We start from the raw sequence: 14,714 nt of genomic DNA, 5'->3' as shown, positions 1-14,714 counted from the left end.
TGAAGCTGAATGTGCGATCGGTTTCCTACCTAAAAGCCCCATCAGGTTGCAACTACTGAACCGAGCGAGAGCCTTGGCTCTATCCCTCCCTCTAAACGGCTCCGGCATGGCCCCCATGTGTTTAAGGTCAACGGCTTGGATCAAACGAGAGGGGACAAGATCACTCAAACATGATAAGAAGTGAAAATATGAAGAAGAGAAGCTTTAGTACCCATGATTGCGCTGGGGTTGCACTCCTTTTATTTTCCAGTACGTACCCATGATCTGAGAAAACCGGTGTTTTAGCAGCTCTAGCTAACAGAGGATAGCTCTGTCTACCACCTAGTAGTTCATTTTCAGAAACAAAGTCACATCAATTTTAGGTTGTTAGATAATATGTGTGTCTTTTCAGTTATAGGTTTTGATTATTTTTTTGTCAGAGCGGTGTCAATTGTGGTGTGTATATGTTTTAGGTAGGAGGATATTTTTTTCTAGTAATGGGAGGGGGATATTAGTTATGATGATATATAAAATCTCGAGAAAAAGATTTCTTACATATATAGGAGTATTTTCTAAAACGTGACAAGAGCTTTGCCTTGCACCATGCACGCTGAGAGCATCTAACTCAGTTCAGCAAACTGAGTTACATCTTCTGAGAGAGAAAACAGTCTAGATGACGGCGGGCAGATAAACAGAATTCGCATCTGTATCCATGATATCTGTATTTGTTTGATTTTCTTTTGGCAGGGCCGGCTGCAAACGGGGTCGATACAGGCGCAAACCAGCCAGTTTTGGGTCAAAATCTGCAGTGGAGGACAAGCAAATGTGAATGTTCTGTTGTTCTGTCTCTGTGGCATTACCGTTGAACCTATTTCTTTCGATTCGAGGGAAGAAAAGAAAAAAACCGAACAAAAGCAGGTGGCTCATCCACTGACAGAGACGTCGTAAAGTGCACCCTGATCGAACTAGAAACCGATGCTGCTGCAGTGACACGATAAAACGCACGGACAGACGAAGAAGCGGGAGAGACGATCGAGCTCGCTCATAAAGGAAGGCGCTTGCTTGCGTTTCTTTCGTCCATCATCCCACCGCCGCTTCACTGCGAAACTCCCCCAGCCGGCCGGCACTGCCTCTCTCCGTTGGTCTTCCTCGATCCCACGGGTGTGGTCGATCGGGGCGCCATGTCCCCCGTGAAGGCCGAGGACCTGGTGCCGTTCCCCGTCAAGGAGCAGTTTGGCGGCCTCGACTACTGCATCACCAGCCCTCCGCCATGGAGTGCGTCCCCCGTTAATTATAGCAATATATCCATGGATTGAGTTGAGTTCTGATGAGATCTTTGGTTGCCTCCTTTGATTGACCGACTGACGCATGCAGTCACCACGGTGGTCGTGGCGTTCCAGCACTACCTGGTGATGCTCGGCACCACCGTCATCATCGCCACCATCCTCGTGCCACTCATGGGCGGCGGCCATGTGAGTCAGCCATTCTACTTAGATTGCTTAGGCTAGCTAATCCCTCTATCTTTCTTTCCTTGTGTTTTTTTTCTTTTTTTCACACTGCCAGCCATCTCTTCACATGCAGGAGGAGAAGGCGGTGGTGATCCAGACCATCCTGTTCCTGTCCGGGATCAACACGCTCCTGCAGGTCCACTTCGGCACCCGGCTCCCCGCCGTCATGGGGGGCTCCTACACCTACATCTACCCCACCGTAGCCATCATCCTCAGCCCGCGATACGCGCTCTTCATCGACCCCTTCGAGGTTCTTAATTACTAGTACAAGCTAGCGTCTCTGTTTCCTCTGTTCTGCAGCTGTTGGCAGCACGACTGACTGATGACATCTTCTCCAGAGGTTCGTGTACACCATGCGGTCGCTTCAGGGCGCGCTCATCATCGCCGGCGTATTCCAGGTCGTCGTCGGCTTCTTCGGCATATGGAGGGTCTTCATCAGGTTCCTTTCATCCCAGGCTGCCGCTGCCGCCTCTTCGTTCGTTCTTACCTGTTGCACTTCACTGACGCTGATTGTGCGGCTCATGCATGGCAGGTTTCTGAGCCCTCTCGCGGCGGTTCCCTTCGTGACGCTCTCCGCGCTCGGGCTCTTCTACTTCGCCTTCCCCGGGGTCAGAATGCATCTTCTTCTCATCGTCCGCCTCTTGTTTCCGTTTCTGCTCTCTAGCTCTTGATTCAGTCTCTGAATTCTGAACGGCACACCTTGGGTTCGGTTGTTGGTGTAGGTTGCCAAATGCATCGAGATCGGCCTCCCCGCGCTCATTCTGCTGCTGATCTTCGCCGAGGTAACGCCGATCTTCCCTTCTCCACACAACATATGCTACTGATGATCCTACCAAGGGAAAAAAGACGAAGAAAAAATTTCTCCATTGTTCTAAGTTCTGACTGGGTCGTTGGTGCAGTACGCCTCGCATTTCTTCGCGAAAGGGAGCTTCGTGTTCGGCCGGTGCGCGGTGCTGCTGACGGTGATCATCGTGTGGATCTACGCCGAGATCCTGACGGCCGCCGGCGCCTACAACGAGAGGAACCCGGTGACGCAGTTCAGCTGCCGCACCGACCGCTCCGGCCTCATCCACGCCGCACCTTGGTACGCACAGGCGTTATGCTGCCTTATATACACACTTGCTCAAACAATCTTCTTCCTTCACCGGCCCGTCACTTCAGTGGTTCACATATCCAGCGTGTTGCTTCTGCCACGAGCAGGGTCAGGTTCCCTTACCCGTTCCAGTGGGGGTACCCAATCTTCTGCGCACAGGACTGCTTCGCCATGCTCGCTGCCTCGTTTGCGTCACTTATCGAGGTATGCATCAGCAGCAGCTATGACAATGTTATATCCATGTAGCAGAAGTGGAGCAAAATTTATTTATTTTAGATGAAAGGAGCATAGCAAAGGGGAGCAAAATAATTTTTTATCTAAGCAGATGTGGTTTCAGAAAGAATGCAACTTGATGACCGGAAATCTGTATTCGAGTTTGTTTATGCATCTTGCATGAACAGTCTACCAAAATAAAAATTAAGATCACGTATGGATGCGGTCATGTTCATCCCAGGTATCTAAAGCACCTGTATAAGCACAAACATGAGCAAAATAGTTTAACATAAGCAAATATGATCTTCAGAGAATATTTGGTTTGCTCACGAGAATGTATCTCTGACAGTGTTTTGGCTTCTTGGATAAACAGTCTACTGATATAAAGCTCGTAGTAATAGTTAACATGTCATGCCTATATCGGTTCTGTCACAAATCTGCAATAAAGATTCTCACAAAAAAAAACTGCAATAAAGATAACACTAGGTAGGTATAACCTGTGAATGTCTTGTATTTAGTCTGATGAGCACTCTCGCTTTCCAGTCTACCGGCACCCTAATTGCAGTGTCAAGATACGCGGGCGCGACATTCGTTCCACCTTCAGTTTTTGCTCGGGGAATTGGCTGGCAGGTACTTGAATAAAAAAACAAAATGCTCAATTCTGCTCATGAATCTTTGCTCCTGGTTCACTCACTGCAATGCAACTTCCAAATTATCAGGGCATATCTATCATACTGAATGGGATGTGTGGTACATTGACAGGCACAGCAGCTTCAGTGTAATGAGCTTTACTTGAGTACTCTTATCTACTAAGAAACACCTGCTCAGAAGTCACCTAGAAGTAAAAATTACCACTAACCGTCCATGTTTGATTGTATAGTGAGAATTCAGGTCTGCTGGCCATAACAAGAGTTGGAAGTCGACGAGTCATAAAGATTTCAGCCTTGTTCATGATTTTCTTCTCCCTGTTTGGTATTGTTCCCATCCTCTGAATCTGTCAGCATCATTGGGTTGATCACCATTAATATTTAGCGACTTCACTTGGCTGACATGGCTTAACGATTAACAGGAAAGTTTGGGGCAATTCTTGCATCCATTCCACTGCCAATTTTCTCTGCACTTTATTGCGTTCTCTTTGCTTATTCAGGTGAGTATTATGCACCCATCTATCAGAATTTTAAGAAATCAAATTCTCGAGTTCACATTACATTTTTGTGCTGTCGCGCTTGTTTTCTGCCGAGACAGCTGCTGCAGGCCTCTGCTTCCTCCAGTACTGCAACCTTAACACCCTGAGAACCAAGTTCATACTCAGCATCTCCTTGTTCCTGGGATTGTCTATACCGCAATACTTCCGAGAGTTCGAGACATTCTACGGATTTGGACCGGCTCACACACGTTCACTGGCGGTATGTACACTGACTGACAGTGAATTCCTGTAAACTTTCACGCTGAGTCTCTGATAAACATCTTAATCTTCCTATCCTGTCCCATGAAATCTCAGTTCAATGTCATTGTCAATGTGATATTCTCCTCGCCTGCGACTGTTGCTGCCATACTCGCCTACTTTCTGGACTGCACACACCTCTACTGGGATGCTCATGTGAGGAAGGACAGGGGCTGGCTGTGGTTGGAGAAATTCAAGTCTTACAGGCATGACGTAAGAAGCGAGGAGTTCTATGCTCTCCCATATGGTATGAGCAAGTACTTCCCCTCACTTTAGGAGATGTGACTCTGCAAGGATGAAGAGGTGGGAAATAGAAATTAGACGCTGATTCAGGGAATCTTCTGTATATGCAGCGACATGTGATGTTTTGATTCTAATTTCTAAACATTTTGGATGGGAAATGTAGCATACTTACTGTGAGAACAGAATGAGGATAATGTCATCATCAACAAATGGGAATATGCAATGCTTCTGTCACCGGTTTTGTTTTGTGTCGTGTCTGATTGAAAACAGCAGAACACAAACACCTTGTAACTCGATTTTACCTCTGATTTGGAGAAAGCAGAATGTAACTGCTTCCTGACAAATTCAATTGAGTAAACAGCCTTCACCAGTTTAACCCTGCATAGGTCAGTAAAAATTTCCACAAATGACGAATGAATGAATTGCACAAAATAAGTTAACTCTGTGTATGCAATCTGCTTGGAATGCAAGAATTTTGTGGGAATTCCAACGAAATGTGGTAACGATAATTTAACTCCAGCAAAATGTACAGAGATCACCATGTTCCTCCAAAAACAATCTGGCAATATAAAAGCCTCGTGAACCAATTCGGCAATCTAAAAGCCATGCTGCTGGCACAACATGCCTTCCTATTTATACATATTTATACCTAGGATTTAGAATTTTATTCGGTCGAAAATCTAGCATTTGGCACATCACATGTTTGCACTATCCCGCACAGCAGTCGCCTTGGGCACCCAGACTCCGCCATGCTCCCCTGCAACACCAGACCCTCCACCAGGCAGCCGCTCATGAGAGTGCCTCACACGCCACAGCTTCCACTGGGCGGTGGCTCTTACCTCCACCACCGGCTGCTTCTCATCAAGGCCCTCACATTTTGCCTCCCGGATCGTCCCTTGACCACTGTCTCTCCTCCGATTGCTACTATCTTCAGTGGCCAGACAGGGTTGAGCAACCACCTTGACCATCAGCTGTTTCTTCCCACTGCTCTCGGATTTCACTTCCATCCTCCGGTTGTTGCAACCCTCAGCGGATGTCTGGGACTGGGCACTCACCTCCACCACAGTCTGCTTCTCTCCAAGGCCCTCAGATTTGGCCTCCCACATCAACCCTTGACCACCACTGCTCCTCCGGTTGCTTCTAACGGTCGGACGGGTTTTGGCCGTCTTCCTGTACCGCATATTGCTGCTCGGTACCATGTCGGCGCACATGCCTTCTGAGGGTTTGTTCTTCCCAATTTTCTCCGACTTGGCACCGCTGGGTGGTGATACATCGAGTGCTCCAGAAGAGGCTGTTCCAGTGTGTGGCTCACCCGATCCCTTCTCAATGTTCTCTGAATTGATGCCTCGTGGTGGTGATGAATCCTGCTTGCCCGTCATACTGCTCAAGGCTATTTCTATGCTCCGGCCATCCAATCCTTTCTTCCCCTTGTGCTTGTGCTTCTGCCTCCCGCTGCCTCGGTGTGATCCGATGCCCGCCTCAGCCAGCTCACCTGGCGCACTGCTCATCATCCCTGATGCTGAGCCCTGATATCCTGAGGCCTCAACCTTCTTCTTTTCTTCTGGATTGCCTCCATACAATGATGCGGTAGCTTCCCCAGTTGGCTCGCCTGAACCACCACTAATAGTCGCCAATACCTTATCCTTCTCTTTCCCCTCGTTCTGCGCTTTACGGCCAGTGCCCAGGGGTGCATTGGCCGCGTCGCCGTCCGGCCCCTTCTGGCCGTGGCATCCTCCTGTAGCCCCATCACTCTTCATGGCCGTACCTTCCCCGCGTGACGGCGGCCGCCGCCGATGCGCGACAACCACCGAACGCTGCCCCCCGCGGGACCTCTCCTTATACCCGAAGGAGGTATTCGACGACGACGAGGGCTTCATCGGTGCCGCCGCCGCCGCTTCCTTAACCCTTCTTGCCGCGGCCTCCTCCTCCTCTCGCCTCCGCTGCTCCTCCAAAACCCTTCTTCTTGCCGCGGCCTCCTCCTCATCTCGCCTCCGCTGCTCCTCCACCACCCTTCTTCTTTCCGCAGCCTCCTCCTCCTCCCGCCGCCGCTGTTCCTCCCTAACCCTTGCCGCGGCCTCCTCCTCCTCCCGCTGCCGCTGCTCCTCCTCCTTGAGGCGGAGCTCCTGGAGGTGCCTGAGGCTGACGTAGTTGGGAGGGATAAGAGGCCTCCCCAGCTTCTGTTTCGCTCTCGGCCCCGCCACCGTGTCCATCCCGTTCCCTCTCCCTCTCCACTCCGGCAATCGGCGGAAGGGGAACAACGCGATGAAGCCTAACACTAGCGGAAGATTAAACTTCTCCTTTTCTTTTTGCAGAGAAACATTTAACATTGTGCGTTTAGTAGTTGTGACTTGTGAGCAGTGGGCCATTGAAACTGAGGGCCCAGTGGATCTTCTGAGACGGGGCTTCCATTGGGAAAGTTCAATCACCCCACAAGATCCATGTGATGGTCTCTGAGTCTGATCTACACAAGTTGTGTCTCTTCGTGCCATGACCTTATTCTCACAACCTTTTTGATAGATTATTATTATTAAAAATCGTAGCAAAGCCATCGGGTTGAAGGCTTTGGAAGAGTGAGAAAAATGGACTTATTTCTTGGCTGGGTAAATCAGTAGCTAACTCTTTTGTGTGAAAGGTTTTAGTTCAAACTTCCTCTTTTCCTCTGGCTGGGTAAACCAGTACCAAGAGTCCAATTCAGGCGCTGGTTACTGTCGGTGCGTGGTACCCATGGTGGGAACGTCGACAGATCATCAAAGGCAAGCGGGTTCAGGAGCCGAAGCTAGCTGCAACCTCTATCGATCTTAGCACTGTCCGTGAACTATGTCAAGTCATACCACAAGGAAGCTACCCCTCGACGACATGGCTGGACGAGACCGTTGGGAGGAATGGTCAGGCTGAATATTGACGCTGCTTTTTCTGTATCGCACGGAACGGGTGCTACCGGTGCTGTGATCCGAGACTCAAAAGGCTTCTTCATGGGGGTGTCGAGCCATGCACTGCTGAATGTTGATGATGTTATATTGTTACCATAGCTGAAGCTTGGGGGTTGTTGTATGGAATTCAGTTGGCTGGGCAAATTGGTTGTACCCGTGTCATTATGAATTGCGCCGATGCAAATTTAATCCAGGCCATGCATGAAGGTTTCTCTAGAGGTCCGGCGGCAGCAGTCATTGAGGAATGTTTAAACATGAATTGCCAGGGACTTCTCCAAGATGGCCTTTGAACACTGCCCACACGAAGCCAATTCTGTTGCATATTGCCTTGCTCAGGAAGCTGCTCTCCCTGAACAATTTTGGTTTGATGATCCCCCTAATTCCATTGTCCCCCTACTTCTCAATGATGAAACTATTATATGATGCAACGGAATGTCTTACGCTAAAAAAAAAAAAGTCCAAGAGGCCCCGGCAAAATTAAGACACTGTTCCATTTCGGTTTCCAGGCCCTCATTACTGACGGATTGTACTAGCAGGAGCATGCATCTTGACCCTCTAAATTAAGACATATTGTATGTTTCATTACCGTGAGAAGATATCCTGTGATACGAGCCTATTGGGTCGTAGTACCAGATTGACGCAATTGTATCGTCTTTCCGGAAAACAAGCAGTCAAATTAAACAACTCGTAATACTACTTAAAAATGTACTCACTATCGAGACTGGGAAAGTGAACGCTAGCACTAGAGTAGTAATAAAATTATTTCATACTGAGATAACTTTATATTCTTCAAAAAATTTCATTATCTTTCTTTTTGAAACAAGCATCAAAATTGCATTTTGGAGACTTTGCTCGTGTGCACATTGTATCCAAGGGAGCGTCGCATAACCACAGCCATAGACTGCATGATTTATTAGCACTGATAGCAGATTAAGAGACTAAGTAACTGCTATGTTGTACCATAAAACTCAACAATTACCATCCATGATCCAAGAAAAACTAGTTCATGATCCAAGAAAGCAAAAGATTATTATTACACAGTTGAGTATATTAAGTTGCCACAAATGGATCGACCCTTGGAAAAAAGGGTAGTTCAATTATCCAATTCCACCATGGAGATTGATTACATGTTTAACATGGAGCACCCATGCAAAATTGCTGCTAATAATCCTCCTGTAGTGCGATAGAATGCTGCTGAAATGCCTCCCATTGAGATATGCTCTCACTGACCCCTGCACAAAGAAAATACACTCAACTAAATGGATAGAACAATGCGATCACGCAACAAGAATAATCCTTCAAATTTGATATCCTTCTACTTCCCAATTGTTATTTGGCTTTCCGAAAAACATGACAACTACACCACCGATGAATTCCACGTTTATAGCATTATACATAACCTCATCAGTATGACGGCTTACTCTGACTGCATCATCGATAATGTAAGTGGCATATTCTCTGGAGAGCCAAAGAACAAATGGGAATTCTTACTACAAGATGTCAGAGGATAAAATTACAGTGTTCTGACTCCTGAACCATACAAGCACAATAGATGAGTGTCTATTCCATCGCAAGGATGAGTTGCATGCAAGGAGATTAAATGGCATGCTAACAATTTGGAAAGTCCAGTGTGCAAATTATATGCATCACTTTAGACAAATCAACTGACATGGCAAAGGGCTAAAGGCAGCATGCAAATGAACTGACTAGTTGCACGCAATGCCTAGGAGGTTGGATTTGAATTTTGTTGATGCAATACCCGATTTTGTTTCCATTGATTGAAAACCAACCCAAAGGTTCTGCAATCTGCATGCCAGGACTTTTTAATTATACTATACCTTAAGTCCGTAAGTTGACTTCTATTATCTTGTAGTATCAATGTATCATTCCCACTTTTTAATCACTTCTAGAAGTAGTTTGTGCAACAGTGCAAGTTGCAAACAATATCACAAGGCAGAATACCTCAAGTACCTCCTACAAAATGGGACGATGTTTTTTTTGTCTTCTTTCATATGGACAGATAAATCAACGGACTGCAATGACTTTTCACTCTGTTGTGGTCTGTGCAAATTACATGAAAGCCATGCCTTTTTCACTAGGGAAAGAAACTACTGGCTGCTTAAATAATCAGCAGGATACTCAACTTTCTATATCAGTAAATGCTAGCTGGTTCGCCCTCTATTCCTCATGCACATTGCAGTAGCACATATCTCGAATCAGTCCTAAGGTACATAGGCATGGAGACCAAGGAATGATGCCCCATATCTGGGGTTTGGTATAGTACGGGCCAGTGGTGGTGCCAGGACTCTAACCCTGTGATATTCAAATATATTATGATGTATAAACTTTACCCAGTTTTTTCTGTTTTTCCACATGCATTACACTTGTATTTAGTGATTTTGCTAAAAGGCTATGAGGTCAGTTGACCACACAGATTGAATGTGGCTTCACCACTGGTACGAGCCTAACTAAATATGTATTTTTTATACTACCATCAGTACCATGCTGTAAATGATTGATCTTGTATGGTACATATCGAGCAGTGAGTTTGTAGATGAATTATTTGTCTGCGTTGTCTCAGGCGTGTAAACTTGTCAAACTTTTCTATAATGATGCATCAAATATCATTAAACAAGGCAATGGTGGTGATACCGATGCCAATACTCTACAAAACTATGCAATTACCAACAGTAGAAAACAGATAATGTATTGTATGATTATATCATATTGGTTTCCTGTATTACCTTCAGGGAGACCTAGATTTGAATTACACACTATCATAGTGTATTCACTAACTTCCGGCGTAACATACTCCCACCGTTCCATATCATAAGGCGCATTATGTTTCCTTAAGACAAGCCTTTGACCAAGAATTATTCCATTAATATGTGTTTTATAAGATATGATATCACACTTATTAGTAATGACAGTCAAAGCCTTGTCTTAACGAAACCTAGCATGCCTTGTATTATGCAACGAAGGGAGTAATCTTTACTCAGTTCATTCGGTAACTTCCACAGAGACATGCTGCACTAGTTTATCCTCTGAACGACCAGAGTAACTGCTTTAAGACAATCCTAGGAGTAGCAATCAAAATTGTACCACCCATGACTACCAATATGACTGTCTGCAGATATCTAATCTGAGGGCAGCATAAGTCACTCTACTAATTTATAGACCATCTTGCCATCCATTTTTTTAATAGATCCATCTGTATGTAATATGTTCAACGGCTTATAGATTCTATAATATTAAGAACATATTTGTTGCACATATTGGGCCGCAGGATAATTATATTCCATCTGCATCTCACCAATCATGCAACCACCCTAGCATTTCATCAAACATCTCCTGTGCACAGTCTACCCACACCCTTGTTTGCAAATCTCGCCTAATTTCACAGCCTTACAACTAAAACCGCTCCAAGCATTTCGTCGAGCACTTTGAGAGCACCAACGAAAGTACACCCTGGTTACTCAACACAACACATTGAAAAGTACGATCGAACAAGGCAACCGCGAGAACTCGTAACCAGCAAACGAATGGCGTACTAGCAGGCGAAAATGGTGGTATGAAGATGGCACTGACCGGATCTTCTTGATGAGGATGTCGCGGAGCCTCTTGCCGAGCTCCTGGGAGCGAACGCGCGCCATGAGCGCCTTGCGAGCGAGCACGCGCTTCTCGGAGTTCTTGACGTGGTGCTCGGTGCGGCGCTTGATCAGCCGCTCGATGCCGCTCGACTTCATCTTGCGCTCCATCACCGACAGCGCGCGCTCCAGGTTGCCGTCCCTCACCTGCACCATGATCCCCCGCGACGGCTGCAACTGCCCGTAGCATCCCCTCCCCGCCGCCGCATCTGACGCCACCGGCCAGAGGCATCGCGCCGTCCGTGCTAGTGCCTGCATCGCTCCGTCCCCTCGCGCCGCCGCCGCCCAAGCTACCGATGCCGACCGAAATAAGTTATGCGGTACAGTTTTTTGTGTCGTGATTTTGCCTTCTCATTATCGGACCGTCACGATTCGGACGTCACATTCTGGATTTTCCTCGGCCGTCCATTTCATTCCAACGTTTCCGTATGAATCCCCGTGCTCTTCTGATTTTGCGTCTTGGTTCTGTAGGGCAAAAACAGGCTGTTTTGTTTGGTTGGGCTGCGTGCATCTGGTTTGTGTCCGCCATGCTTGTTTGATTTCCTGGGCTAGATTAGGCGGATGTAGCCCAGCCCAGATGCACACAAAAAGGCCTTGTCAGCCTTCACCCCAGGTATGCTCGAATGGGCCCTTTTTTCCGGTGCATCGCTCCACGCTCCTTCTCTCGCATCTCTCTTTTCCCGACTGATTTCATCCCCATAGTGTCTGTTCCCCTGCTCGCCGCCGGCCGCCGCGTCCATTTCTTCCACTTCCGCATCCGTTCCCCTTCCTCCGCTCGCCGGCCGCCGTTCTACTCATCCGCCGCCTCCCCCCGTCCCGACGCCCGAATACCGCCGCCATTTACCCCATCCACGGTACGACTCTCTCTCTCTCTCTATGTTTGTCGGTAAAATCTTAATCGGGAGCTACTATTATGGAGGTAGTTCCGATTCCATGACCGCTGGGTAATCTGTAGCGCTCGATCATGCCTCTAGCATAAAGGAGCAATTCCATGGATTGAAAGATGGAACTGGTTATTACATATTTTCATATGGATAAACAGTTCTTGTTTCTTTTGTGGAGATGGTTTTGTTAGGAGTTTGTCTTCCAGTTCAGCCTGGAATCGCTTACATACTTAGAACATTTCGTTCACTAGGGCAGCGCAGTGTGTCTTAATTCAATTTAGGTTTTCTGCTATCGAATGTAGTTTCAGAAATTTGGATATTTCTTCAAAGAAGCTTGACGTTAAAGTGTGTTTAGTTTATCAGACATTGTAGACGTGAAATGCTAATGTGTGCTGTTCACTGTTTATTTGTGCATCTGAAAGTTATTACCTATATCCATTTCGTTGATTGAACTGAATAGAATGCATTGAATAGCAAAATACTGAGACTATTCAGCTTTTAACAAGTGTATAAAGGACTGCATTTAACGGATAGTGTGCATAGTTTGCTTGACAATTTTATTCTTTGAGGAAGCAATTTGCATCCCTTGCACATGCCCATCTTTTTATGGTATGGACTATGGAGGAAAAGAAAGGTAGCATTCAAAAGATAAGATGCCTACCCGATACAATCTTCCTACAGTTAAATTGTCATTTCCTGCTTGTGGTATCATTAGCAAGTTCTGCAAGTCTCAAATGACAAGACATTAGTGTTCCTGACCACATAAGGGCTCGTTCGGTTGTGGATTTCCTGGTGGGGATCGGGAGGGATTAACGGGAATTTGAGCTACAATATCGATAATTCCTGGTTGAACCCGGGCGGGCTGGGATGAAACAAATGGGCCCTAAAGGGGATTTAGTGCTAATTTGTGTTGAACAGTTCTTGCTTATTTTATTATGGTCTTGTCAGGGGGTTTCCAGTTCAGTCTGGAATTGCTTCAACCATGGAAAGCTGCATTCACAATGGATTGTGATATGAGGCTTTTCAGTATTCAATATATTCGTGGAAGTTTGGATCTCCCTAGTGGCAGTTTGAATTTGTAGTATGTTTTATCTTTCAATCGTTATTTAAGAAAAATGCCTTTCAAGCAGTTTCCAACAGTTTGGCCAAGCCCAGCTGTTTATCCTATACAATCTTCCCGAAGTAAATTTGTCATTTTCTGCTTGTGGTGCCTTTAGGATTTTCTGCAAGTCTCAAGCGACAAAACAACCATGCTGGACTTTGTTTTTATGTTCCTTCCAGAGATGTTTGTTTAGTTCAATAGCTCCTTTTATGTGTTTCTGTGTTGTTAGTTCATCAGGGTTCAGTCCTTTGAGTATGTCAACTTATTTGGATGATCTGTGGTAAGGACTGGATACAAGCTTTAGGTAGAAACGCCTTAAATTTTGGGACCAAGTATTCTGTCATGCACTCTTCAACACTAGAGTGTACATCAAGATTAGTTGTTCGTTTTTATTATATACTGTGTGTCTGTGTTATGCAGTACCACTATCGAGTATCACATACCAGTAACGACATTTATTTTAAGTTTCATCGGTGATGTTTTATGTTGAGTACTGTTTACTGAATCACTTTCTGAATACACTAATTCTGATAAGTTCTAGCCCGCTGAAAATTAGCTGCAAGAATCGTAAACTATGATGTAACTTGCCTCATGCTTTCCATGGATTCAAGTGAATAACCATCAAATGTGGATGTCCTTTGTGTGATATTTTATAAATGTGTATGCTATCCTGAATTTAGAATCTAAAACATTTTTTTAGTTGTGTACTCACTTATCCTCATCCATTGAGGCCGTTTTCAGAAGCACTGAGTGTATTATTAGCTAACTTTCTTTTCTTATTTTCTGCCTTGCGCAGATCAGCTTTATCAGCCAATATGGTCATCCCTCCACCTGCTAGGGCACCTGCAATCACCAATTTCCTAAAGCCCTATGTTCTGAAGATGCACTTCACAAGCAACTTTGTCAGCGCCCAGGTCATCCACACCCCATCCGCGACCATCGCATGCGCAGCAAGCTCACAGGAGAAGATCCTCAGGCCAAGTATGGAGTCGACACGTGACGTCGCTGCAGCGGCGAAGATTGGGAAGCTGCTTGGCGAACGTCTGCTGTTCAGGGGCATCCCTGCGGTGTCCGTCTCCATGTCAAGAGACCAGACGTACCATGGCAAGGTCAAGGCCGTCATAGATTCTCTTACAGCAGCTGGTGTGAAGTTGGTGTGAATGATGATGTTAGCTGATCATCACTTAGCTAATTTTCCACTGACTGTTTAGTTCTGCCATATGACAGTGTTCTTGAAGAGAATTACAGAAATAGTGTCAAGCTGTCAGTCAGTCTACAGTGTTTTCAGTTTACCTTCCGTGTGCTTAATAGAACAATACGCCCCGTTGCGGTCAGCCAGTCTACAGTGTTAGACTCCTCGAATCTGTAACTGTTTCAGGCATCACAGTATAGAACAATACCTGTGAGAATTATGAAATTCCTGCTTAAGTAATACATTAAGTGTGTCAAAAGATTGTTGTTACTTGGGAATCACGTTGTTGGATTCTAAGTTTCTAATGACACGGCCACATTCCTCCAGCACAGCGCGTTAAAGTACCAAGCCTAATATAATATAAGACCCCTAGTACCATGCTCAATATAATACTATTAGGCCCTGAAACTTGATCGCTACGGAATCATCTAGGAAGTACAGTCATCTCCCACTAATGAGAATAAGTAAAACAACAGTCA

The 14,714-nt window shown here is 45.9% G+C and overlaps 3 protein-coding genes and 2 non-coding genes across 5 annotated transcripts; 4 read left to right on the top strand and 1 right to left on the bottom strand.

Annotated features, from left to right (window-relative positions):
- The first annotated feature begins 981 nt into the window (after positions 1-981).
- Positions 982-4,824, top strand: LOC100836719 (nucleobase-ascorbate transporter LPE1). The gene is made up of 14 exons (XM_003560977.4): positions 982-1,254; positions 1,354-1,451; positions 1,561-1,737; positions 1,826-1,926; positions 2,020-2,095; positions 2,210-2,269; positions 2,387-2,571; positions 2,688-2,784; positions 3,337-3,423; positions 3,513-3,571; positions 3,674-3,765; positions 3,863-3,940; positions 4,039-4,199; positions 4,295-4,824. Exons 1-14 carry the CDS (start codon positions 1,161-1,163, stop codon positions 4,511-4,513), a joined length of 1,584 nt encoding a protein of 527 aa, XP_003561025.1. The 5' UTR covers positions 982-1,160; the 3' UTR covers positions 4,514-4,824.
- Positions 4,825-8,340: 3,516 nt separating this feature from the next.
- Positions 8,341-11,391, bottom strand: LOC100840582. The gene is made up of 2 exons (XM_003560984.4): positions 10,999-11,391; positions 8,341-8,642 (listed from the first exon to the last, which is right to left on the bottom strand). Exons 1-2 carry the CDS (start codon positions 11,313-11,315, stop codon positions 8,633-8,635), a joined length of 327 nt encoding a protein of 108 aa, XP_003561032.1. The 5' UTR covers positions 11,316-11,391; the 3' UTR covers positions 8,341-8,632.
- A 312-nt stretch (positions 11,392-11,703) lies between these two features.
- Positions 11,704-14,496, top strand: LOC100834269 (50S ribosomal protein L18). The gene is made up of 2 exons (XM_003560970.4): positions 11,704-11,911; positions 13,840-14,496. Exon 2 carries the CDS (start codon positions 13,859-13,861, stop codon positions 14,201-14,203), a length of 345 nt encoding a protein of 114 aa, XP_003561018.1. The 5' UTR covers positions 11,704-11,911; positions 13,840-13,858; the 3' UTR covers positions 14,204-14,496.
- On the top strand, positions 12,574-12,691 carry LOC112270297. Its single transcript, XR_002962692.1, has one exon. It is a non-coding gene; the product is annotated as a small nucleolar RNA snoR104 (small nucleolar RNA).
- On the top strand, positions 13,085-13,193 carry LOC112270298. The gene has a single exon (XR_002962693.1). It is a non-coding gene; the product is annotated as a small nucleolar RNA snoR104 (small nucleolar RNA).
- Positions 14,497-14,714: the final 218 nt, after the last annotated feature.

The sequence above is a fragment of the Brachypodium distachyon genome, chromosome 1 (genome assembly GCF_000005505.3).
Source record: "Brachypodium distachyon strain Bd21 chromosome 1, Brachypodium_distachyon_v3.0, whole genome shotgun sequence".
Classification (NCBI taxonomy): domain Eukaryota; kingdom Viridiplantae; phylum Streptophyta; class Magnoliopsida; order Poales; family Poaceae; genus Brachypodium; species Brachypodium distachyon.
Note: the sequence above shows the minus strand (reverse complement) of the source record. Positions and strands in the feature narration are given on the sequence as shown.